The sequence below is a fragment of the Myxocyprinus asiaticus genome, chromosome 50 (assembly GCF_019703515.2).
Source record: "Myxocyprinus asiaticus isolate MX2 ecotype Aquarium Trade chromosome 50, UBuf_Myxa_2, whole genome shotgun sequence".
NCBI lineage: Eukaryota > Metazoa > Chordata > Actinopteri > Cypriniformes > Catostomidae > Myxocyprinus > Myxocyprinus asiaticus.
The window spans coordinates 12,391,297-12,419,049 of record NC_059393.1 but is presented as its reverse complement, the minus strand read 5'-3'; the positions used below and the strand labels follow the sequence as shown (position 1 = coordinate 12,419,049).

Genomic DNA, 27,753 nt, shown 5'->3' with positions numbered 1-27,753 from the left:
CATTATTGACAAGCTAACATCTGGTTAGTAGTTACTGTTATCTTGAGAGTTTGCGCTTGGCTATTGAAAATACTGACGTTCACCGTATGATTACTTTTCTCAAGCCTATATTCACCTGTTTGTAAGGGCATGCAAACATTCACAAATTAATAAATAGCATTATACAGTATGTTCTGAACATCACAATGAATGGTTCCTTGATCAACACTTTGGTTATAATATATTAATACTCACATTGGCGTGCTGAAATATCTGTGGAAAACACAAGTTTTCTGTTAGTTAATCATCATACATTGTGCAATTTTGTTACATTAAAGCAGGGGTGGGGAACGTCAGGCCTCAGGGTCGTATAAGACCCGCAAGACCATTTTACCCGGCCCACGAGGCAGTTTGAGAAATGATTTGTAAAGCAAAAAAATGGCCTTGATTCAATTAACTGTAATAAAAATATTAATTTAAAAAAAAGATTAAAAATAATTTTAAATGATAACAATGCAAAATATTGTATAATAGACAGACCTTTTAGTGTTTTTTTCTTGGTGTGTGAGCACATAACGGAATGCGTACTTTAATTTCAACCCACTATCAAAAATTGCAAGCAACTGTATGGCCCACGGATAATTTTGTAAAAACTTGAATGGCCCTTAATGGGAAAAGGTTCCCCAACCCTGCATGAAAGAGTGATGATTTGTAAAGTGTAAAGAGAGGTAAGCACACCGGTTTGACGCTTGATGGTGCTGGTGTGTGCAGGTGAGGTTGAGTTGGATTGAGTGGAGGTGAGAGGTTTACTGGTGCTTGTAGGTAAGTTGGTGACATTCCTTGCACCTTGTGTGATAGTTGACAACAGACAAGTTAGAATGAGCTGACCTCTTTACTCTATACACTGTATATAATGTATACACAAAGTTCATAATTAAACTTATCATAACTGAACAAGTGTAAAGAACATTAAGGTTGAGCTAGGAAGGAAATAATAGGCACACACTATTATTATTAGACATAAATAATGTATAAAAACAAATAAACAAATATTGGAAAAATTTAAAATCATAAATTGTGCTCAGTCATATGCACTGTATATAAATTTTTATGGTAACACTTTACAATGAAGTGCCATTTGTTAACATGAACTAACAATGAACAAGATTTTTACAGCATTTATTAATGTTTGTTAAATGACATTAATATATTTTTAAAATCTAAAGTTGTATTTGTTAACATTAGTTAATGTAATATAAACTAACATTAACTAAGAATGAACAATTGTAATTTTATTAGCTAATAGTAACAAAGAAATAACAGTAAATGCTGTAATATTGTTCATTGTATTTAATGTTAACAAATGGCACTTTATTGTAAAGTGTTACCATTCTTATTAAAAAAGTTTCAAGTATCAGAAGTAGTGAGGTTTAGACTAAATGTTTAGTATACTGTATGCAGTACATATACTGTATAGATAGTATGCACAACAAGTATCTTTTAAATTGCACTGTTTAAACAAGCAAGTTTAAATTGTATATATGAACTATACAGAGTAAAACACTGGTGAAAGAAGGCATTTCAAGGTGAGAATTATTACCTGGATCTGTAGTTTTGAGGGTTTGTGTAAAACTGCGTGTGGGTGAGAGGCCTGTGGCTAAGGGAACTGCAAGATGATGACAATCTGATATCTTGTGCCACTTTATGTAATTCTCAAACACATAAATATTACACTGTTACCTGCCGCTGTGGTGTTGGCGTGGTGTTGATGCGAGGTGGTGAGTGGGGGTGTAGGGGAGGTTTTATTCTCAGTCTGGTTCATATTTTCAGACCCATTCCCTAAATGACAATTCAATGGTCAATGTCCATTATGTGGACAAATAGGATGAATACAGTTAAAGTGGGGCATTTTCTGATAAATTGTCAATGTTGTTGTGTTTAAAATACGATCCAAATGGATACAATAATGTCATACCATATCAGTTAATAATGAGCTTAATTCAGATTTTTAGAAATGGAAAATACACAAAATACATAGATAAGCGTAAGTGTCCCACTTGTATTCATCTGATAATATGAGCACATTTGATCAGATTTTGTGGCATTGAACTATTCCAATTCATGTGTTCATTGCTTTTGTGGACAATATATAAATCTATGATTGCCTGTCCCACAACATTTTGTTATGCGAGTTTGATGCAGCCAAAAATATCAGTTCAGTCCAACTGAAACTGATCTGTTCTGCACTGTAAAACCATTATTGTTGTCGTTACTTGAAAAATCAAGTTGTCTTAATTAAACATTTGAAATTTGAAGTTTTGGGCTCAACTTAATATCTATCTTCTTTGAACTTTAAATATATAGACTTAAAAATATATAGACTTAAAAATATATAGACTTAAGATTTTAATGCTACTAACTCAAATGATTAAGTACAATTTGCTTGAAATATGCTTGAATTCTTCAATTATGTTTCCTTGGTCAAAGGGAACATATTGGGACATTTAAATAGTTGAATGAATGAATGAATGAATGAATGAATGAATGAATGAATGAACGTTATACTTATATAGCGCTTCTCGGACACTACACTCAAAGTGCTTTACACAGTGAACAGGAGACTCTCCTCAACCACCGCCAGTGTGCAGCATCCACATGGATGACGCGACGGCAGCCGTAGTGCGCCAGTACACTCACCACACACCAGCTATTGGTGGCGAGGAGAGAGTAGAGTTATACAGCCAATTAATGGATGGGGATTATTAGGTGGCCATGATTGAGAAGGGGCAATGGGGGGAATTTGTCCAGGACACCGGGGTTACACCCCTAATCTTTACGAGAAGTGCCCTGGGATTTTTAATGACCACAGAGAGTCAGGACCTCGGTTTAACGTCTCATCCAAAAGACGGTGCCTTTTTACAGTATAGTGTCCCTGTCACTATACTGGGGCATTAGGACCCACACAGTCCACAGGGTGAGCACCCCCTGCTGGACTCCCTAATACCTTTTCCAGTTGTCTTTAAGAATTCATAGAGGTTTCAGCTCTTCTGTAGTATTATGCTGTTTTATTTATTCATTTTTTTTTGCAAAATGTTTAGTGTGATGACAGCATTAGGATGATCTGTGTCCCCTTTCGCCAAATTGGATTCTGTTAACTCTGTTTTAGTTCTTGTTGTGCATGTGCAACTGAAGTACATGCTTATATGTATTTCTGTGGAGAAATAAGTTTATTTATAGACCAGCCTAGAATTTGTTATAATCTTCTTTATTTGAGCTGTTTTACTGTATGACCTAAATTTGAGCCCATTCAATTCAAATTATTAAATTGAAACAACAACATTTAAATAGCAAATATAAGTGAAGTCAATTTGCATCTAGTTAAAAAGTTCAGTTCATTCTATATGAAGACCAAGTTAAGTGAACTTAATTACTTTAGTTTTGGAGATGCCATTACTCATTCAATTGAGTTTACTCAATCAATTTTTACAAGTTTGCTCTGTCAGTTTTTCAGTGTGCAGTTTGTGTTACAAATACAACAGAGACTTTTGTTTTCTGCTTAAAATCTTCAAGTATTTACGCATAAATAAGCTTTTACGAAAACATTCACAATGTATAAATGAAACAACTGCTGCCCAATAAATATTTTTACACAGTCTAGTATTGGATGTAAGAAAGATGTAAACTCTCAAACGTTCTTGATATTCATTCCATTTCATTACCTGCTGCAGATGTAAACTGAGTAGATGTTGTGTTTTTGTGTTGTTGTTCTGTGATGCGTGCAAGAGAGTTGTTTGTGTGGCCTACTGTTCCTAGGAAAAGCACTGTAGATGTTATGGTCACATATAAAAGAACTTAAATGTTTTTCAAACTCTGAGGTGAGAACTGTAAATTGTAAACTGTTAAAATATGCAAAAGGGGAATATGGTGACATTATATAGTCCAATCTGACCAACTGTGTTTAAAAAAAATGCTGAAACATTTATACACAGAAGTTAGTACATCGAGTATTATAGACTAATTTTAGACTATTTTAGGCTGTTGGTGTTCCCATCATGGTGCTGGAAAGTGCAGGTGAGGGTGGAGGTGAGAGGTTTGATGGTGGTGTTTGTAGGTGGTGTCATTCACTGTAACTTGTGAAGGTGGTTGTTGACAATATAGAAGAGTTCAAATGGACTGAACACTGTAATGATTTACTACAAAGTGCTTAATTCAATTACACATAGTAACTGAATGCATTATAGTAAAATACATCACTTTGCAATTATGCTATGTATAAGAATTCTGAAGTCGAGTCTCAAGTACTAAAACATTGATTATACAGAGTGAAACACTTATGTTAAAAGTGCTTACCTTTGGTTCTATCTGTTGATTTTGAGGTTTGTGTAAAAGTGTGTGCAGGTGAGGGGCTTATGGCTAAAGGAAAAGCAAGTTGATGACAAACAGTGTTACAGGTTAAGCTGTAGTAATGGGGAAATGACTGAAGAAATGTTAACAGCATAATGGTATAAAACTCTGTACTTCTTGTCTATTACAATCTTCTATGCTCCTTATACCAACAACGGTAATACGTGCAGTTAGAATAGCTAAATTCGTGATAGACTTTTTTCCTTATTATAACCTTATTGAAACACAGTAGCACTCAAATGTTGAATCTTAATACTGTTTGCACATTGACATTAAACTAAAAATGGATTAAAGAGAAAATGTTTAATTACAGTTAATGTCTTAAAATGTCTTAAAAGGTTACATCAGGTGGAGACAATTTCAATGTAATAGTTACAATTCAAAAATATGTAGATGAAACCAGGATGCATACTGAAAAGTGTGACAAAGACCAAAAGATAGAAAGACAGAGAAAGGATCGAAAGAGATCTGGAGTCTGGACTGATGGCCTGTAACCCAACTGCCCAAGAGCAGAGCCCAGAGAAAAGAGCAAGCCAGAGAAAAAGAGGAATAGCAAAAGTTACAATCCTCTTTAATCCTTTCCTTGACCATGTGATCAAACCTCATGCATTTAAACTGAACAATTAGCAGACTAATGACGTGTTGATGCTGACATGTGAATGATAGCAAATAGAAAAAAGATGATGTGGAAATCCAATGTGGAACATTTACCCGTAAAGGCAACCCATGAATTTTACTGCAATTGAACAGGTTTCATGTGTGGTCTATAGTCTTCCATTTTGCCTGACGTGTTAGTTTTTCATGACGCTTTAAGTATTGTACCTTTCGCTTTACTCAGCAACTGACAAATAGCAAGCTGCCAATTGATTTCATGTTTATTCATTTTTAATGAAAAGAGTAAAATGAATGATACATGCAATGGGTAATACAAAAGTAATCCAATTATATTACCTAAAAAGTGTTATATAAAAAGATTACATTACTGTATTACAATTTTATACATGTAATTTCTAATCAGTACTGGATTAAATTTTTTAGGTAATCTACCGAACACTGTTAACTAGATACACTCTATAATGTGTTGTAAGCCATAGCCTAAAAGTATTTTTACAAATAAAAATACATATAAAAATCATCTAAATTATGCATAATTTATGAAAATGGCCTCTTGTAGCAAAGAGTGATGAGAAGATGGAGGTCAGAGTGAGGAGAGGTGGTGTGTGAGAGAATAATAATGCAAGAGTGTAAGGTTGATGAGGTGCTGTAGATTTACCTCTTGTGGTATTTGCAGGCGTGACTGTTGGAGTGACAGAATTCAAGGAGGTGGTCAGATTGCCTTTAATCAAAGGTTTAAAATGGGTTGGTACCATGAGAACATATCTAAGCATATCAAGTTTTCACAAATGTATTTCTGACCCACGTGTTAAATGCACTACTATCCACTATCTATAATAGTCATAGGGGAAGTAACTTTCAAAAAACAATGACACATTCCTTGCCCATGTTTCTCTTTGGAAGCTAGATTTACATTATGTGACTGATTACTGCACAGTTTTGTTTTTTAGCATTGGACGTCGAGTTCATATAACCAACTGGCAAGATAATGGCACACATAAATGTAGTAAAAACAACAGAGAAAAGCTCAGCAAAGAGGACACATACCATCTTTCGATCCACCTGTGGAAAGTGTAAGATATTTTGTTAATTAACTTCATTATATTAGGCCACTAAAATTATAGTTATTTCAGGGAATCAACAAAGTAGCAAACTTTCATCAGCTTTTGTGTCGAAAGGTGATTGTTTGGAAACTACTGCATGATGTTTAGCTACTTACCTACTCTACCTCACGAAACATTGTAAGACCTGTTAGCAGTACTATTTTTGTTTAATTAAGGTCTTGTTAACCACATTCATAGAAAAACTTCTCTATATGAAACACATTGGTTCACTGCAGCGTATTGTAATTTAGAGCAGTGGTTTTCAACAGGTGCATTGCAACCCAAAAATGGGTCCCAGGTCTGTTCTGGTTGAAGGTAAAAAAAACAAAAAAAAAATGCTAAATGCCAATAATAAATTTAACTAACCACATTATTGTGCATAGTTCAAGTAGCAAAATAAATGGGGGCCTGGGTAGCTCAGTGAGTAAAGACACTGACTAACACCCCTGGAGTCGCAAGTTTGAATCCCAGGGTGTGCTGAGTGACTCCAGCCAGGTCTCCTAAGCAACCAATTTGTCCTGGTTGCTAGGGAGGGTAGAGTCACATGGGGTAACCTCCTCGTGGTCACTATAATGTGGTTCTCGCTCTCGGTGGGGCACGTGGTGAGTTGTGCGTGGATGCCGCGGAGAATAGTGTGAAGTCTCCACACATGCTATGTGTCCATGGTAACGAGCTCAACAAACCACGTGATAAAATGCGTGGATTGACAGTCTCAGATGCGGAGGCAACTGAGATTCATCCTCCTCCACCCGGACTGAGGCAAGTCACTATGCTACCATGAGGACTTAGAGCGCATTGGGAATTGGGCATTCCATATTGGGGAGAAAAGGGGACAGAGAGGAAAAAAGTAGCAAAATAAATAGGCATTCAATCAAACTATTTGGCACAAATTCATATGTCACTTGGTAGAGGCAAGCCAAATGAGGAATATACTACCATGGGCAGGTTGTCTGACATTCCCTCATCCTCAAAAAATATGAACAAAACTACAAAAGAAAAAAGCAGAATCAGTCTGCATTAAATACGGGTTCAACTGCAGCGAAGATAAAAATGGTTTGTGCCGACCGCAAATTGTTTTGTGCAGTGAATTATTGTCAGCTGAGAGCAATTTACAAACCAAAATGGTCAATCTAGTTCTAGTAAGCCTATATCATGTTAATAATTTTGCTTATTGTTGTTGGGCCAATGCAGTTCATGGTTGGGTGCCCGGCCCCCAATTGGGCTAATCAGCCCAGGAGAGGGATAAGTGCAGCGGGATGCGGCAGTTCGGGAGAGAGAGAGCCACATGCAGCTGCCATGTGTTTGTGTTGTGTGTCTTTTTATTTAAATTAAATATTATTTTGACTGTTCAGCCAGTTCCCGCCTCCTTTTCCATTTTTAACCTTGTTACATATTGCTATTTGACTAAAGCCCTATTCGGACGGGATTAGTTTTATATGGGGACGTGGGGTAAATCAAATCAAATCAAATCACTTTTATTGTCACACAGCCATATACACAAGTGCAATGGTGTGTGAAATTCTTGGGTGCAGTTCCGATCAACATAGCAGTCATGACAGTGATGAGACATATACCAATTTACAATAACATCAAATTAACACAACACAATTTAAAGTCTAATATACACATAATTACACACAACACAATATACAAATAATAACATACACTGTACAGTATACAATACGCACTATATAGATACACATTATTCAATAAAAAAGTATGTATAATATATATAGAATGTACAGTAGGTTGTATTGTACTGTATTGACATTCAGGCTGTCGGTTGATAGTAAGTTGTTAAGAGAGAACATAATATAATAATAATATAATTTATGAAAGTCTGGTGTGAGATATAAGAGTAATAAAGTGCAGTGCTGATGTATGTTGATCGTGGGAGATCAAGAGTTCAAAAGTCTGATTGCTTGGGGGAAGAAGCTATCATGGAGTCGGCTGGTGCGGGTCCTGATGCTGCGATACCGCCTGCCTGATGGTAGCAGTGAGAACAGCCCATGGCTCGGGTGGCTGGAGTCTCTGATGATCCTCCGAGCTTTTTTCACACACCGCCTGGTATATATGTCCTGGAGGGAGGGAAGCTCACCTCCGATGATGTGTCTGGCAGTTCGCACCACCCTTTGCAGTGCTTTGCGGTTGTGGCTGTGCTATTGCCATACCAGGTGGAGATACAGCCAGTCAGGATGCTCTCTACAGTGCAGGTGTAGAACCGTGTGAGGATGTGGCGGTTCATTCCAAACTTCCTCAGCCGTCTCAGGAAGAAGAGGCGCAGATGAGCCTTCTTCACAATGACTTCAGTGTGGATGGACCATGTGAGTTCCTCAGTGATGTGGACACCCAGGAACTTGAAGCTGCTGACTCTCTCTACTGGTGCTCCATTGATGGTGATGGGACTGTGGTCTCTGTCTTTTCTTCTGAAGTCCACCACAAGCTCCTTTGTCTTACTGACATTGAGGGAGAGGTTGTGCTCCTGACACCAGAGTTTCATCATTGTCAGTGATCAGACCTACCACCGTCGTGTCATCAGCAAACTTAATGATGGCATTGGAGCTATGTGTTGCCACACAGTCATGTGTGTACAAGGAATACAAGAGTGGGCTGAGAACACAGCCCACTCTTGAACCCTCCCGCTATCCAGTAGAATACTGGGTAGCGGGGGTCGATTTGCATGGCGTCTTACTCTGATGAGAACGCCGGCTCCGTTTCCCTTTTTCCTTTTGCATTTTCGCGGCCAGGCTGCCCAGACAAATGGCTCCGCTTGCGTGTTTGTAAACAGTGGGTCGGCATTGAGGAATTTGAAGTCCGGTTTACGGTGTGTAATTGCTAAACCAATGTCCAAAAGTGTTTGTCTGTCATAGACAATAAGGCAGATAACATCCAAGACAAAAAACATAAGAATTGTAAACAAAAGAATTGTTGTGTCGGAGCTCGCAACGCAGCAGCCATACTCGGCGCCATCTTGAGTCATTAGTTAATGTAACAATACCAGAGCTTCTCAGTAATTGTATTCCCATGCGAATCGGTCATGTCAGTAATTTTTCCGGACTTTTTCCGGAGAACGCGTTTCCGCGCCAGTAACAATTACAGCGTGTTTTACCTACTGTAAAATGGCCTGTAAAAATAACCCCAGGTAAAATTAAAACCGTGCGAATCGACATGTTGGCAAAAAGCCTGTAAATCTCAACTTTCCAGCCCTTAAGCCCGTTAAATATGAAAATAACTCAAACGATTAAGTACACAATTTGCTTGAAATATGCTTGAATTCTTGAATTATGTTTCCTTGGTCAAAGGAAACTTATTGGGACATTTAAATAGTTGTCATTAAGAATTCATAAAGGTTTCAGCTCTTTTGTAGTATTATGCTGTTTTTTTTTTTTTTTTTGGTAAAAAGTTTAGTGTGATGACAGCATTAGGATGATCTGTGTCCCCTTTCGCCAAATTGGATTCTGTTAACTCTGTTTTAGTTCTCGTTGTGCATGTGCAACTGAAGTACATGTTTATATGTAGAAGTTTATTTATAGAATTTGTTATAATCTTCTTTATTTGAGCTGTTTTATTGTATGACCTAAATTTGAGCCCATTCAATTCAAATTATTAAATTGAAACAACAACATTTAAATAGCAAATATAAGTGAAGTCTACTTGTATCTAGTTAAAAAGTTCAGTTCATTCTATATGAAGACCAAGTTAAGTGAACTTAATTACTTTAGTTTTGGAGATGCCATTACTCATTCAACTGAGTTTACTCAATCAATTTTTACAAGTTTGCTCTGTCAGTTTTTCAGTGTGCAGTTTGTGTTACAAATACAACAGAGACTTTTGTTTTCTGCTTAAAATCTTCAAGTATTTACGCATAAATAAGCTTTTACGAAAACATTCACAATGTATAAATGAAACAACTGCTGCCCAATAAATATTTTTACACAGTCTAGTATTGGATGTAAGAAAGATGTAAACTCTCAAACGTTCTTGATATTCATTCCATTTCATTACCTGCTGCAGATGTAAACTGAGTAGATGTTGTGTTTTTGTGTTGTTGTTCTGTGATGCGTGCAAGAGAGTTGTTTGTGTGGCCTACTGTTCCTAGGAAAAGCACTGTAGATGTTATGGTCACATATAAAAGAACTTAAATGTTTTTCAAACTCTGAGGTGAGAACTGTAAATTGTAAACTGTTAAAATATGCAAAAGGGGAATATGGTGACATTATATAGTCCAATCTGACCAACTGTGTTTAAAAAAAAATGCTGAAACATTTATACACAGAAGTAAGTACATCGAGTATTATAGACTAATTTTAGACTATTTTAGGCTGTTGGTGTTCCCATCATGGTGCTGGAAAGTGCAGGTGAGGGTGGAGGTGAGAGGTTTGATGGTGGTGTTTGTAGGTGGTGTCATTCACTGTAACTTGTGAAGGTGGTTGTTGACAATATAGAAGAGTTCAAATGGACTGAACACTGTAATGATTTACTACAAAGTGCTTAATTCAATTACACATAGTAACTGAATGCATTATAGTAAAATACATCACTTTGCAATTATGCTATGTATAAGAATTCTGAAGTCGAGTCTCAAGTACTAAAACATTGATTATACAGAGTGAAACACTTATGTTAAAAGTGCTTACCTTTGGTTCTATCTGTTGATTTTGAGGTTTGTGTAAAAGTGTGTGCAGGTGAGGGGCTTATGGCTAAAGGAAAAGCAAGTTGATGACAAACAGTGTTACAGGTTAAGCTGTAGTAATGGGGAAATGACTGAAGAAATGTTAACAGCATAATGGTATAAAACTCTGTACTTCTTGTCTATTACAATCTTCTATGCTCCTTATACCAACAACGGTAATACGTGCAGTTAGAATAGCTAAATTCGTGATAGACTTTTTTCCTTATTATAACCTTATTGAAACACAGTAGCACTCAAATGTTGAATCTTAATACTGTTTGCACATTGACATTAAACTAAAAATGGATTAAAGAGAAAATGTTTAATTACAGTTAATGTCTTAAAATGTCTTAAAAGGTTACATCAGGTGGAGACAATTTCAATGTAATAGTTACAATTCAAAAATATGTAGATGAAACCAGGATGCATACTGAAAAGTGTGACAAAGACCAAAAGATAGAAAGACAGAGAAAGGATCGAAAGAGATCTGGAGTCTGGACTGATGGCCTGTAACCCAACTGCCCAAGAGCAGAGCCCAGAGAAAAGAGCAAGCCAGAGAAAAAGAGGAATAGCAAAAGTTACAATCCTCTTTAATCCTTTCCTTGACCATGTGATCAAACCTCATGCATTTAAACTGAACAATTAGCAGACTAATGACGTGTTGATGCTGACATGTGAATGATAGCAAATAGAAAAAAGATGATGTGGAAATCCAATGTGGAACATTTACCCGTAAAGGCAACCCATGAATTTTACTGCAATTGAACAGGTTTCATGTGTGGTCTATAGTCTTCCATTTTGCCTGACGTGTTAGTTTTTCATGACGCTTTAAGTATTGTACCTTTCGCTTTACTCAGCAACTGACAAATAGCAAGCTGCCAATTGATTTCATGTTTATTCATTTTTAATGAAAAGAGTAAAATGAATGATACATGCAATGGGTAATACAAAAGTAATCCAATTATATTACCTAAAAAGTGTTATATAAAAAGATTACATTACTGTATTACAATTTTATACATGTAATTTCTAATCAGTACTGGATTAAATTTTTTAGGTAATCTACCGAACACTGTTAACTAGATACACTCTATAATGTGTTGTAAGCCATAGCCTAAAAGTATTTTTACAAATAAAAATACATATAAAAATCATCTAAATTATGCATAATTTATGAAAATGGCCTCTTGTAGCAAAGAGTGATGAGAAGATGGAGGTCAGAGTGAGGAGAGGTGGTGTGTGAGAGAATAATAATGCAAGAGTGTAAGGTTGATGAGGTGCTGTAGATTTACCTCTTGTGGTATTTGCAGGCGTGACTGTTGGAGTGACAGAATTCAAGGAGGTGGTCAGATTGCCTTTAATCAAAGGTTTAAAATGGGTTGGTACCATGAGAACATATCTAAGCATATCAAGTTTTCACAAATGTATTTCTGACCCACGTGTTAAATGCACTACTATCCACTATCTATAATAGTCATAGAGGAAGTAACTTTCAAAAAACAATGACACATTCCTTGCCCATGTTTCTCTTTGGAAGCTAGATTTACATTATGTGACTGATTACTGCACAGTTTTGTTTTTTAGCATTGGACGTCGAGTTCATATAACCAACTGGCAAGATAATGGCACACATAAATGTAGTAAAAACAACAGAGAAAAGCTCAGCAAAGAGGACACATACCTGCCATCGTTCCACCTGTGGAAAGTGTAAGATATTTTGTTAATTAACTTCATACATTAGGCCACTAAAATTATAGTTATTTCAGGGAATCAACAAAGTAGCACCACATTGGTTCACTGCAGTGTATTGTAATTTAGAGCAGTGGTTTTCAACAGGTGCATTGCAACCCCAAAATGGGTCGCAGGTCTGTTCTGATAGGGTTGAAGGTAAAAAATAAAAAAAAATGCTAAATGCCAATAATAAAATGAACTAACCACATTATTGTGCATAGTTCAAGTAGCAAAATAAATAGGCATTCAATCAAACTATTTGGCACAAATTCATATGTCACTTGGTAGAGGCAAGCCAAATGAGGAATATACTACCATGGGCAGGTTGTCTGACATTCCCTCATCCTCAAAAAACATGAACAAAACTACAAAAGAAAAAAGCAGAATCAGTCTGCATTAAATACGGGTTCAACTGCAGCGAAGATAAAAATGGTTTGTGCCGACCGCAAATTGTTTTGTGCAGTGAATTATTGTCAGCTGAGAGCAATTTACAAACCAAAATGGTCAATCTAGTTCTAGTAAGCCTATATCATGTTAATAATTTTGCTTATTGTTGTTGGGCCAATGCAGTTCATGGTTGGGTTCCTAGCTGTCCTTGTAAAATCCTCAAGTCCTGAAGTAAAACCGGTTGAGTACTTGTGATATAGAGCTCTCTCACAAAATCTCCTCCATGAAACCCAAATAACGCAATCCTAATTTATTACTGATAATTCACAATGATGGCGAGAGTTTGAGAGTTTGCAATCCAGCATGTTGGGAGGATGGATGTCAGAGGACATGAGTGTAACTGATTGGTTGCGAGATGCAATGCTGAAGTGTGTGTCTGCTGAGGTGATGAATGTTGTCATGGTTACCTGAACTAGCTGAGGCAGGAGAAGTGGGTGTGGGTAAGCTGACAATTTCACATATTTGACACAATCACAGAGTTTAAACCGAACCCAAAGCAGTCTTCATGCATGACAAAGTTTGTTTCCCTGATTTATAAACTAAGTACAGTATTACCCACAAAAAGCTTACTTACTGTATCAAGAGAGGATTCAGTAACACTCAATGATAAACATTTGGAGTTTTAATGACTTCATATTAACCGTTTAATGCATACCTCTGGTCTTTAGCGACCCGAGACCTCACTCCAACATGTACCTCTTCCATTTTTTTGGAGTTATGCTCACACTTTTTTAGTATTCCTCAACCTTTCTCTTCTGAATAGTTTAAGAAAAAAATATTCAAAACATAATTTTTTACAACTGCTTATTTACCAAAAATGTATAGGGTCACTGAAGACCCTAAGCATGTAATAGTGTCATTTTTTATTTTTTTTTTTTATTTTTTTTTTGTGCTTCCATAAATCATATTTTTAAGCTTGTTTCATATACAGTATATATAAGTTTACTATTGATATCTATTTCTTTGTTTGTTTCAAGACAAATGAGAACTATATTCATACAAAATGGCAACTATATCATATCACTTTTCTTTGTGACAATGATGAATTATCAATTTCCCATGTATACATACAGTACATATTATACATGCTATTTCTTACTTAAGGTGGCGCTGATGTTTCAGTGATTTACTTGATTTACATTTGACATTGTGTGAGGAGGAAGAGGGCAGGACCGGGCCGTGAGTATGCACGCCCAGTCTCCAATTGGGCTAATCAGCCCAGGAGAGGGATAAGTGCAGTGGGATGAGGCAGTTCGGGAGAGAGAGAGCCACATGCAGCTGCCATGTGTTTGTGTTGTGTGTCTTTTTATTTAAATTAAATATTATTTTGACTGTTCAGCCAGTTCCCGCCTCCTTTTCCATTTTTAACCTTGTTACATATTGCTATTTGACTAAAGCCCTATTCGGACGGGATTAGTTTTATATGGGGACGTGGGGTAATGTAACAATTACCAGAGCTTCTCAGTAATTGTATTCCCATGCGAATCGGTCATGTCAGTAATTTTTCTGGACTTTTTCTGGAGAACGTGTTCCCGTGCCAGTAACAATTACAGCATGTTTTACCTACTGTAAAATGGCCTGTAAAAATAACCCCAGGTAAAATGAATCCCGCTCGAAATGACAGATAAATAACATTGTAAATCTCCACTTTCCAGCCCTTAAGCCCGCTGCTTCTTAAGTTCTCAGAGTGTCTGAAATGGATGTTGGTCAAGAAAAGATGGCAGAAAATTTGAGACGTGCTTCACAACTTTAGATAACGCTGGCTGTCGCGTTTGGACTGATGCATGTTTTTCTCAAGCATTTTATGCTGTCGAGTGTTTATTTACCCATATAAAAGAGAAATGAGCAGTTTTTGATAATGATTTGAGCAGAGTGAGTGGGGGAAATTGTGTTGAGCCCACATTTCAGAACAGAAAATGACATAATGTGAAGAGATTGTCCAAATTTTTAATTAAAGAGTGTAAACTATGATTGCATGCTTATTAAGGTCACCAATTCTGTTCTATTTAGCCAGATATTCCAATCAATTTCTTCTAATAACACAGGTACAGTGTAATTTTCCAGTAGGTCAGTTAGCTGACAGCAGTGTGTAAATACTGTAGACACACCCATCTCTGTGATTTTACAGACATCGCTTATCCCGTGCGAAATGATGGTACATTTTACAGACGTCAGCAGTAATAATGACTTTACAGACATATGTCTGGGAAACTAATCCCGTCTGAATAGGGCTTAGGAAGCAATATGAAAGTAAACTATAGCAAGTGTAATACATGAACAGTATGATATGGCTATTGTCATTTGGGTGTACTAATGAAATTGTGCAAGTTGTGCATCTATTTCAAACTCAAAAATTGCCTGAGAAAATACAGTACAAATGTGTGTTGCTCAATATGTGTTTGACAGCCTGTTGCATCTCGTGAAATTTCAATGTGAATGTAATGAATCCTGCTCTGTATTTGCTGCATCATATCTTTGATATATGAAAAATAAAACATCAAAATATATCAGAATATAATCTATTCTATTATTTTCTGTCTTGAAAATATTTTGAAAATTTGACATTATCTTTGTGTTTTATAAATCCATTTGTGATGGGATCTCTCTCTCTCTCTCTCTCTCTCTCTCTCTCTCTATAGTCTCTCTCTAAAGACCCGAGGTATGTAATCATTTGGCAAAACACCCATGCATTTAAGGGTTAATGGAGCGACTACATGGAATATTAGTACGGACCCACTGTATATTAGGTGGCCTTAACTACTATGCCATTTGAAACAATGTACTTATTATGTACATACATGTTGTTGCATTATAATTACATTTAAATTACTTGCATTTAATCACATTTGTAGATACTTTGTTAACTTTATCCCTTACCCCAAAGCCTAACTCTAAACCCTAATCCTAACCCTAGCAGCAAATGTGGGAATTTTGCAGAACAACATGTAGTTACACAGTAAATACATAGTCTTGTATGTATTTAATGTTAGTACATAGTAGTTAAGCCACCTAATATAAAGTGTGACCAAAAGTCTACATTTGTCACATCACAGGACAATTTAAAATGAACCAGGGAAAGGATAACACTTTCTCTTATGCATTCTAATAAATTTTAACCTTTTCGTCAACTACCTTCTTACAAAAATGTAATTTCATTACTTGAACCAATGTACCTTGTTCTTTTTTTATTCAACACAAGAGCGTAGCAGCCATGGGGGATGTGGGGGACACATCTCCGAACTCTTTAAAAAGGTGATTTGGTCCCCCACACTTTTTCAAGCTAAACCCATACTGAGCACAAATGGCGAATTTGTATACAGTATTCTTTCCATTTTGTTACTTTAGGCTGATTAAGCGACCATCCATCCAATCACAGGTGAGTTTCATGAGCCAAAACATCCCTTACGTAATAGGATAGATCTGCTGTGTTCTTAGAACACTTATGCATTTTATTGAAGTCAATAGATACAGTATGTTGACATGCTTTTTTATACATGAAAATGTACTGACATTATTGAAACTCATCATAATTATTATAAGACTTTTATTGTTGTCTTTTGATAAAAGTCATGCTCAGCAGTTCACAAACTGTAGGGAAATGATAGACTTGCTTTGTTCTTATAATGCTTAAAACCTCAACTAAAGTCTCTTTGTAGATCTGTAGACATACAAATTTTAAAGGATTAACATTTTCTTTTGATCATTGATTCAGTGACTCATTTCACACAAGACACTCATTTGTCACCACCTTCTGGCATCACCAGAAATGGTCACTGAATCATTAAATGGATCTGAACGAATTTTGGTGAATGTTGTCAAAACACTGGAGCCACTTGGATACACTGAAATCCCACAATGCACAAGCACAGAGTAAAAAATAAAATTGTGGACATGCACAATTGTCATTATTGTAATTAATTAAATAATTTATTCAGGACCAGCTTGTGCTCAGTCTTTTATTGTCATGTGTGAAACAGAAGCAAGTGCTCCATAAGATGCCCTTTATTTTTGCAGCTAATTTTGCTAATTTTTGCAATTCATTTGCAATACTTGAATCTTTAAAATACTGTACAAGTAAATAATACTCATATATTAATATAATAATATCATACATATTAATATATACTGTAAAATATTAATACTGCACTAGTGTTGGGTTTGTGCGAGCCACCTACTCACAGCTGTGTCCTCCCCACTTTTAAAATGACTGCTACGCCCCTGATTCAACATCTATTTATCAAGGTACAAAAAGGTATATGTTTGCCCTTGTCAACCTCAATTTTTCATTGAAATACTAAAACTGCATTTATAAAGTACAATGAAGCTTCTTCTAGAAAGGTAACAGCTAACATAAGGTAACATCTTTCAAAATTTCTCCTTTTGTGATCCACTGAAGAAAGTAAGTAATTCGGGTTTGGAACATTAGCTTGAGTAAATGACAACAGAATTTTCATTTTTGGGCAAACTAACCCTTTAGCATCTAAACTAATTGTATAAGTCAATAATATGATCAAATCAACCTGAATATATGAGGTCACACCAGCAAAAATTTGAAATAGCTCTTTAAGGTAAATACCGCAGTTTCAATTTTACAGTGTATTAAGATCTCTTGTGATGACACCAAAACCTTGGATGTTGAAATATAGAAATATAAACATCTAAAACATTTGCAATGATGATATTTTAAAAGATTCAACCAGTTCAGACTGTATTTGATAGCTTAGCAACAAATTATTTAGCAAGGAAATGGTAAAAAGTTCCCTAACAATCAATCAGCTCAGTTAATAAATAGGTCAGCTATTGCACACTTTAATTAATACGAATTAAGAAACTTTCAAATGAAATTCTCTGACAATGATATTCTGTGAAACCCCATTGAAAAATCAGCTCCTTGTAAACCATTGGCTTTGGTCAGTCTCAGAAAGGGGAAGGGAGTTACTTGTAGTGGTCTGTGTGTGGCACAACCTGGCTACCATGGAAACACAGAGTGAACACAAACTATTTCAGTTTCTCAACCACAGCTTCCTGTAGTTCGACAAAAACCCTTCCCCCTTCCCCAGGCTGAGACACTTTGGTTTCTCTTTTTTGTTGCGTTTGAACTACTGTTCGTATATTTGGTTCATGAAACTTCTAAATGTACAGTAAAATATCTCACTGTTTTTTTATGGTCAATACATACTTGTGGGGCCAAAATACTTTTGGGAGGCATACAACTCTTACAAAAATCTGGAGTTCTCGCCACTCATTACTTTCACATGGAAATAAACAAATTATTGCCATAAGTTTGCAGCTCTTCATCGGTAGTGGTGAACCTACAGCAAATCTTTGGAAACAATGCACAATTTGCCGCTACTGGCAAACACTTCTATGGAAAACCTGTGGAATTTGCCGCAAAGCTCATTTGCATGTAAAAAAAAAAAATATGTGGTAAAATTTGCCAGAGGTGTTTTCCAGAACTCTCGTTTTTTATAATGGAAGTCATGCGGGATGACATGCCATAGGCTACTCCATCTAAAACTATTTGAAGCATTTTGCTCATTCTTTTAATTACTGTATTATGCGTACAGCTCATATTAATAGAGAGACTACATTTTTTACACACCATTTAAAATTAACAAATGAAGGCAAAATGTGATTAAAAGTTTTGAAAAACTTAAGAGAAATGTTGACCAGTCACGGCACCTAAAATATATTCCTTCCCTTGATTTGTAAAACATATAATCTTTCCAACAACGTTATCAAAGAACTTTCAACCTCTTGTTGCTGAATTTACAGTGAGATCAGTCTGTTTCTAAATCATAATTTTAGAAATTCACAGACAATTACATACAGTATATTTCAATTACATCTTTGTATCAAGCTCTATATAACACATTAGAAAACCTAAAACATGATACATGTCTGGTCACCCAAATATAAAGACTATCAGGTAGTGTACAACAAATCAATCGATCAACATTGATGCTGCAACACTGTAGTCCTACTCAATGGAATGTCAAACATTAACATCTTTTATTACTATTTTAACACAACTCGTACATTTCAATAACTGGAGTTTTTAACTCTGAGAAACATCAGAGCAGCAGTACAATTTTTTATTATTTTCTTTGCCGGATGTGGTTTTGCTGTCAGTCAACTCGCTAACGCGCATGCACATCAGCTATACAACCCGGGGAAATTGTTTGTTTTAGCGTGATATAAGGTAAATTTATGATTCCAATATTGTCACATTTTATTGCTGATTTGAAATATGCCCTTTGATCGTAATCTTGACCAAACAGTTTGGAGTTTTCGGTGTCCCCCTATTCAAGTAGATAGGAGCTGCACTGGCATGACTGGAAATAGCCTCCCGAGAGCGTTCCAAAGATGGCCAACAGTGGACTGACTTGCTAGAAAGACTTTGAGTAAGTTCACAACTTGAGGTGTGCATTTCGCTGTGGCTGTTATAGCAGGTCCACCCATTTAATGGAACATGACAGTATGAGAATCATGACTGACTATCTGCATGTTTAATCAGTTAAACAACAATGGTTTTCAGTTTTTAGTACTATTTTTGAGAAGCTTTGTAATTATATTATCTGAGTATACATTTTGAATGCATTTAATTTGAGTGCCTTAATTCTTTGATAATAAAGCTAGTGTTTTTATCTCCTAAAATTATGATGGTCAACTTGTTTTTAAAAAGTATTAAAAAAAAAACCAACCTATATATAAATACGTTGACATAAAATAAAGGCGTCTTTTACGAATATATTTAATCATGAATGTTGCTTAGTAAGAAAATTATGCCAAAGCTAATTATTGGATTTAAACAATAATTAAAACTCAATTCATAGACTATAAAAGAAAGAGAGACTCTAACGGAATATGAAACATACAAAGGAAATGGAAGGAATGTTATCCACTTGGGTTCCTGCTTGTGCCTTAGAAAATCAACTGGACAAATAAATCCAGATTTTTTTTATTTTCGTATTTTTTTACTTCATTTTTTAAAGCTTTTAACTTTGTTCACCAATTAAAATCACATGGACATTTAAAAAAAAAAAAAAAAAAAAAAAAATTTAAGAATTTTGGTAGCACTGTTTTCAGATCAAGAAAATTAACCAAACATCTATAATGCAGGAAGAATCTATAATTGGAAATGACCCTCTCACATCAAAGTCCTTGCCAGTTCTTTAGAGACACATTAGAAATGGCTAAATGTTGGGACAAACACTATTTTTACCTAAATGTTAAGGTTGCAGTATGTATCTCCTATCTTAAAAGGTCATACAAATGGCTATTTTGAGAGTTTGCAGTAAGAAACATTACATTAAGTTAAAAACATTTAAAAACACCTTATTCATCTTAAGCCACTTTTCTGTTAAAAAAGGACGCTATCTCACCCATAACAAATATATTTATTATATTCCTATGACATCATGATTATAATTTAATTCATAGTCTTCATTTCTGAATAATTATAAGCTAGTTAAACAGCTTGTCTCTTTTTGCTCGATTGACATATAAAGTCAAAGCAGTTGCCCCCAACCAAAACAAAGCTTAAGGCATTTTTGGTCAACTCAATGCAACAAAGGCGTTGTTAAAAAGTACCACAGAGCTCACAAATGCATGGTCCTTAATTTGCTGTATATTAATGGGTTTAAATAAACAGTATAAATGTCCCTTTATTTGCATCCCTGAAATGACTCATGACAAACTTTCATTTTAAACTGTGTACACATTTTGTTTCAACATAATAGCAAACGTCTGCTATAAAAGCTGAACTTTATGATAAGAAGCTAGTGATTTTAAAAAAAAAAAAAAACATTCAGAGAAGGGAAAATGCTGAACGCTGAAACAAGTATTTAATTGTTACGTCAGTGGTTTCACACGCTTTAAAAACTGAAAATGTGCAGGCACTACCTGATTTGACCGTTTCTGTTACATCCGTTGGTGTAACCTAATGTTCAGTCATGATTCGGTCATAATAAATATTTCTGACATCATACGTTTCCATACTGAGTGGTGCCTTGTATCCTTAAAACCTTGATTTTTTATGGTGATTTGCATCCTTTTTTCAATGCTAAAACACTTTCATCAATCCCAGCTAGCTAAGTCAGTAATCTGTCGGTCATTTCTCCCAAAAAGTGTAAACACTGTGACTCTGTGGCACTTTTAACATGGTTTAAGCCAGAAAAGTTGCATCAGATATTCAGCTGCACTTCCATCTTGTCTAAATATATATATACACGTGACTAATTGTTCAGGCCCATAAGCAGCCCTCAATGTCTGAGGCCCATCTTTCGATCTCTATCTTCCTTTTCTACATGACTTGCATGTACAGTGCAGTCACAAAGATTCACATCCGTTCTGAACCCACAGCACTTTGAAATAAATAGTCAAACACACCTTTTAATATACCTCTTCCTCTCACTGCATTAGTTTTTCAGAAACTCCATTTTAGCTGACACATTTGCAAGGCACAGAAACTGCCTCAAAATGGAACAAGGAAGTGGTCAGAGGCAAGGCGTCTGAACCAGCATGCAATGTGTGCAATGTGACACCCAAGAGAATGTCAAGTGAATCATATAATATAATATAATATAATATAATATAATATAATATAATATAATATAATATAATATAATAAAAACAACTTTTGTAGGTGTAACCTAATGTAGTCAGGTTGATTCAGTCATAATAAAAAAAAAAAATTTGACAGTTAACACATTTAAAAGTTACTATGTGAGGTAAATTTTTAGGTTATTTGAAAATAAATGTGTACAGCGTAAAGATAAAAATAAGTAAAAAATAAAAGTTCAAATTCAAACCCCCAAAAAAAAAAAAAAATGTATAGCCTGATTGAATATAGAACATTTTTAAGTTCCTAAAAAATAACTTAAAATTTTCTTGTTCTGTAGAAGCACTTCTACAGATCTATAATTCTTTAAAGAAACCAGAAATTAACAAAATCAATGACTTTTTTAAGCCTTTCAAGAACTATATAACCAACTCTATATCCTGTAGCAAAAAAAAAAAAAGGGGGTCTTGTTTGAAAGAGGGTTCCTTGCTGAAACCAAGAAGCTGAGTATAGGAGCAAAGGACAGCACTCAGGTTGTGAACAGCATCCATCAAAATTTGGCAGGAGAAAAATGCTGGAGTCAGGAGTGATTGATTAACAGCACAGTCTCTAAACACCAGTCAAATCCAGCAGAACTTCAAGACAGCTTGAGGGGATACGCCCAAACATCAGCCTTATCTCTGACAGCCCCTTCACCAGGTAATGCCGACTATACCCGACACACCTCGCCAAAGTGTCTCGCCAAAGACCGCTTTGAAAAATCATTTATGATATTTTGAAAGCTCTGTTTTGACTTCAATGCTTTATGAAGCAACAACTTCTCACGTTGACTGTCTAAAGAGAATTCCTCTTCTTCTCGGCCACTGATATCAGTAAAATAATAACAACTAATAATGCCCCTTTTCTCAAATGTATTAAAATACTCGGATAATTCTGGACTCTGTAAGCAAAATATATTCATGCCAACTTGCCAAGTTCGGATTATCATTTGCATGCCTGTCAAGATTATATGTTCCTTCATTAATTTATTTCAAGCTTAGCCATTTTAAATGGTAAATTAATTAACAGAGCTGGTAAATCATGATCCTATAATCTATTTATATAATTTCCAATGTAACTAACATCATGGATATGAGACCAAAAAATGAACAATTCTACACTATAACCAACAACAACTAAAGTTTAACTAAATTTGTTATGAGCAAAATTAATTTCCAAAGTCTCGACCAAGCAATTTACAAGAAACTGCAGTTAGCAGTACATGTTTAGAAACAATTTATGAAGATATATCAATATATATATATATACATACCAACAAAAATGTAGAAATCTCTTGCTGAGATTTTTTTCTGTAGATAAAAGTTTTGTACTTACATTGAAAAAAGCATAGGACCAAAAGCAAGGGCCCTGGTCCAAAAAATATCGCCATATCCAAGAGTTCACCTCTTCTAAGACACCATATGTCCTATTTGAAACAGACACAGATCTGAGTTAACAATCTGAATGCTTAAAGGCTTTCTGGTCTCTCTGTCTATCTTGCTTTATTTTGTATTTTATCTTACGTTTTGTTATTCGTCTAATCAACTGGTCTAGTTGCAGCTGTGTCTAAAACTCCTCACGCTTCTTTTTTTGGGTCTGCAGACAGAGTCTCTAGTGTCAAAGACACTCTCTCCTTCAGCTTTGCATTAAGGCCCTTTCTTAACAGGAAGTTGCATTTTCATCTACGCCACACATCTTTCGACTTGTACCATGTCATGTCCTTCAAATGGGAAATGAGAGAAAAAGATCTCATTTTAGCTCATTGAGGACTGGCAGTAGAGGTCAACACTTTCAGAAAATGTATGCTGTAGAGGATTATCTCCGGTCTGAACATTTGAAGACATTATAGCTTCAAGTCAAACATGATCACCAGGCATTTGTTAAATAATTCAGATCAAAGCATCACCGTAAAGCAAAATAATGCTTTTCTTTACCACTTAAAACACCTTCTCAACAGACATTGACAGAATTACACAAAGCATTTTACAAGGCTAATTTTGTAAACTCTAATTTACAGACTAAACAGACTGAGCTGACTGTGAATTCAGTGATAGTGGGTCGAAAGTTCCGCTGTTGAAATCCATTTATGCTTACCGAAATTCAAACTGCCGAAACTGGAAGTGTCGTTGCGGTGAAATGTCCACAGGGTGGCACAAAAAGCGAGTTGTATTTTTAGTTGTTAACAAAGTAATACAGTAAACAGGAATTAATATTTTATCAACCATACACACTTACCCAAACCCCAACCCTAAACCTAACCAATTTTTTTTATTTTAGAGCAGAAATACAATCTCCGAATAACGCTCACCATTGTTTACGTGAACATAACTATTTCCTTGTTTCCTTGGGAACAGACCCTGTATCTTGAAGGTTGCTCTGTAGTGCCACAGGAAAAGATGAACACATTTTAAATTATGCAAAATTCTCTAATGGTGGAAAGGGCTTGTCAGTAATTCGCAGTATGGGATTGATTTCAGGGAACATGAACATTCGGAAGCAGAATGTCGATTTCCCATTTGATCATGTTAATGTAAAAAACAAAATACAATGATCTTTGTCCTGTGATTCATTTATGCAGACCCCTGTATATTCTATATTCCATCATTCACATGATATTGCATATTATTGTAGAACCCTTGATATTAGAATTCCAAAATGTGAATATCCAATTGTGAGAAGTTAGAACTTGTAATCATACAAATTTTCTTGTAAATCAAAATACAGTAGTTACTTAATGATTTTATACAGCATATAGCAGTATTTGTTTGATAATAATTTTACTAATAAAACTTTATGAATTTAATTTCATTATTACATTCTATAAAATGGAGAGTCAAGGTCCTTAATGCTGATTAGTCTTTACAGCATTCCAGCTATGCTAAAACATAAATAGTTCCAGTTATAACACAAAACACTGACAGTTTTCACCCAGCTGCTGTGTATATTAACACACACTACCTATAGAAGCAAACTATTAACTTTAGTTTTCACGATCACACAAGAAATCCACAAGCTGCTTCGCAATGTTCTTGTACCCTGAAATCGACCCCATTCTGCCGAATTAATGACAAGCGCCATGCCCCATCAGACATTTTTGCATCAATTCACATGTTCACCTTTCCCTCTAGCATTACTACTCAACCTTCGAGACACGGGTTCTGGTCACATGGAAAACAGGAAGTAATCACGTTCACCCAAAAAAGATGACAAACGGGATTTGGAGGTTGCATTTTTGCTCTAAAGATAAACTTTTACCCCTCCACTGATGGTTAGGTTTAGGGTTGGGGTTTGGATGAGGGGGTATTACACTTCATTGTATTACATCATTTACAACTAAAAAGACAACTTGTTGGAGCCACTGTGTGGCCATACTTTAAACAACATTTACAGCTTCAGCCACTGGGGGAAGTGGTCTGAATTTCGGTGAGCACAAACCGATTTCAGTAGCAGAACTTTCAACCTCCTTTCACCGAATTTACAGTGAGATCAGCCTGACATGTCAGGCACTATATGTCCTAATGGAGGGATTAATGAATGCACTTACTGAATTTGCTCAGTAGAATAATGTTTTAATTAATATTTGTTTCACTATTTTTTAAAAGCAATGAGGCCCTCAAGGCAGTGCAATATTGTAAATATAGTCCTATCTGAGAGGGTTGCAACACCCTAATGCACTTTGGCAATGATTCTCAATTTAAATATTTATTTATTTATTTAATTAATTTTTTGTCACACATTATAAATTTGCACATATACAGTGAAATTCTTTCTTTCTTTTTTTTTTTTTTTGGTCAGTAACCCAGAGCCTTCACCATTGAGCCACCACTGCATCAATTTAGCAAGTGCCTTACTGCTTAAGTACAAAATAAATCTATCTGCTAATGTGTAGTTACATTAGCAAATACAGTTCTATTTGAACAATTAATGTCTTCTGCAACTAATTCCTTGTTTAGTCATTGATAAGATGCTAAAATACACTGATACACTGAAAAAAATATCCAGGCTACAATATGCAACAGCACCTGAAAGACATTTCCAGATGCAACATGTTTTTAACTGTGCCATTTTAAACCTTTAAAACTTTGAAAGTATATAAATGTTTATATATATATATATATATATATATATATATATATATATATATATATATATATATATATTGTTTTAAGCTTTATGTCCATAGCATTAATGTCTACAAAGTGCCACATCTACACAAGTTGTGACTACATAAAAACCAAATATTTTCTTCAGCCTAACTAGTAAAACTTACAAAATTATGTAAAGAATGTATCTCACTTTCCAAGGCCTCTGCATGTAGGCAGTGCTGCAAGATACCACTTCCTTGCCTGTTCTTTTTTTTTTCTTCTCTCCTCTCTTTTTTGGTTTCCCGCCTGTTTGAGGAAGTAGCACAGCAAGAGAGAGAGAGAGAGAGAGAGAGAGAGAGAGAGAGAGAGAGAGAGAGAGAGAGAGAGAGAGAGAGAGAGAGAGAGGCGCACACACATAAAAACTCAAAGTGACAACCAACTGTCTGTATGAAAGATTATAATCAATTTCAAATATCTGGGAGGTCTTTTAGATGATCTATGAAAAGTTGTGTGTGAATGTGTAAAGTGTAATTGTTTACATCAAGATAAGAATACAAAAATATACTGTAGCTAGTGCATCAAAAGTACTGTTAAAAAACATGCATATGTAAATTCCTCTTTCTTAAGTTCTCTGTCCTTTTTTGATCAGTCTGTTCTTTAGAGCCACTGAACTTCATGCTCTTCTGTCCTCATTTGACTTGGAAAGACTAAGCACTACAGCAACTAGCAGATCGGCAACCAGCTGGATTTTCTCCCCTTTTCTCCCCAGTTTGGCATGCCCAATTCTCAATGCGCTCTAAGTCGTCATGGTGGCGTAGTGACTCACCTCAATCCAGGTGGTGGAGGATGAATCTCAGTTGCCTCAGCGTCTGAGACAGTCAATCCACGCATCTTATCACGTGGCTTGTTGAGCGCGTTACTGCAGAGACCTAGCGCGTGTGGAGGCTTCATGCTATTCTCTGCGGCATCCACGCACAACACACCACGCGCCCCACCGAGAGCGAGAACCACATTATAGTGACCACAAGGAGGTTAACCCAATGTGACTCTACCCACCCTAGCAACCGGGCCAATTGGTTGCATAGGAAGCTTGACTGGAATCACTCAGCACGCCTTGGATTCGAACTTGCTACTCCAGGTGTGGTAGTCAGCGTCTTTACTTGCTGAGCTACACAGGTCCCCCAACACAAATATTCTTGTTACACCTTTACATGTCTCTGATCACTGCTTTGTTAAATTCAACATGACTCTCCCGTCTATATTAAAACAGACTCCACCTTTGGTTTCCTTTTGCCGTAACCTCCGTTCTCTTTCACCACATGCCTTTCCACTGCTATCTCTACTTCTATTCCCACACAAAACTTATTTTCCACCCTGGATTTACACAGCCACAGACACACTAGGCTCTACTTTAACAACCTGTCTAGACAGCATCTGTCCTCTCTCCTCTAGGCCATCACGTATTACACCGCCCAACCCCTGGCTCTCTGATGTTCTTCGTGAACATCGGACTGACCTCAGGGTGGCTGAGAGGAGATGGTGGAAATCTAAAGATCCAGCAGATCTGGATAAATCTCAGTCTCTGCTTGCATATTTTTCAGATAATGTTAAATCTGCAAAAACTTCCTATTATCAGGACAAGATCAACAGCACCGCCCGCAGCTTATTTAGAACATTCAACACACTCCTTGGTCCTCCCCCTCCACCATCTGATACCTCACTGACAGCAGATGTCTACACCACATTTTTTACTAATAAGGTTACAGACATCAGCAATACATTCTCAGCACCACACCCCCTCAAACATCTACCTCCTGTATGCAGCTCTTCTATCTCCATATTCTCTCCTCTGACTGACAATGAGGTCTCTAAACTCCTCCTCTCCAACCACCCCACCACATGTCCCCTTGACCCCATTCCTTCCCACCTTCTCCAAGCCATCTCTCTGTCCATCCTACCTGCACTCACACACAAAATTAACACATCTCTACTTACAGGCATTTTTCCCACTACATTTAAGGAGGCTCGAGTAACCCCCGCTGATTAAAAAACCTGCACTTAACCCCACACAAGTTGAACACTACAGACCAGTCTCTCTCATCCCATTCATGGCGA

At 36.1% G+C, this 27,753-nt stretch overlaps 1 protein-coding gene across 1 annotated transcript; it reads right to left on the bottom strand.

Annotated features, from left to right (window-relative positions):
- Nucleotides 1–2: 2 nt before the first annotated feature.
- LOC127438888 (mucin-2-like) lies at nt 3–25,838 on the bottom strand. The gene is made up of 16 exons (XM_051694799.1): nt 25,824–25,838; nt 23,077–23,273; nt 22,889–22,979; nt 12,455–12,469; nt 12,066–12,128; nt 10,739–10,801; nt 10,107–10,196; nt 6,046–6,060; nt 5,657–5,719; nt 4,330–4,392; nt 3,699–3,788; nt 1,720–1,818; nt 1,580–1,645; nt 718–825; nt 235–252; nt 3–115 (listed from the first exon to the last, which is right to left on the bottom strand). The coding sequence occupies exons 3-16, from the start codon at nt 22,941–22,943 to the stop codon at nt 3–5; spliced, it is 921 nt and encodes a 306-aa protein (XP_051550759.1). The 5' UTR covers nt 22,944–22,979; nt 23,077–23,273; nt 25,824–25,838.
- Nucleotides 25,839–27,753: the final 1,915 nt, after the last annotated feature.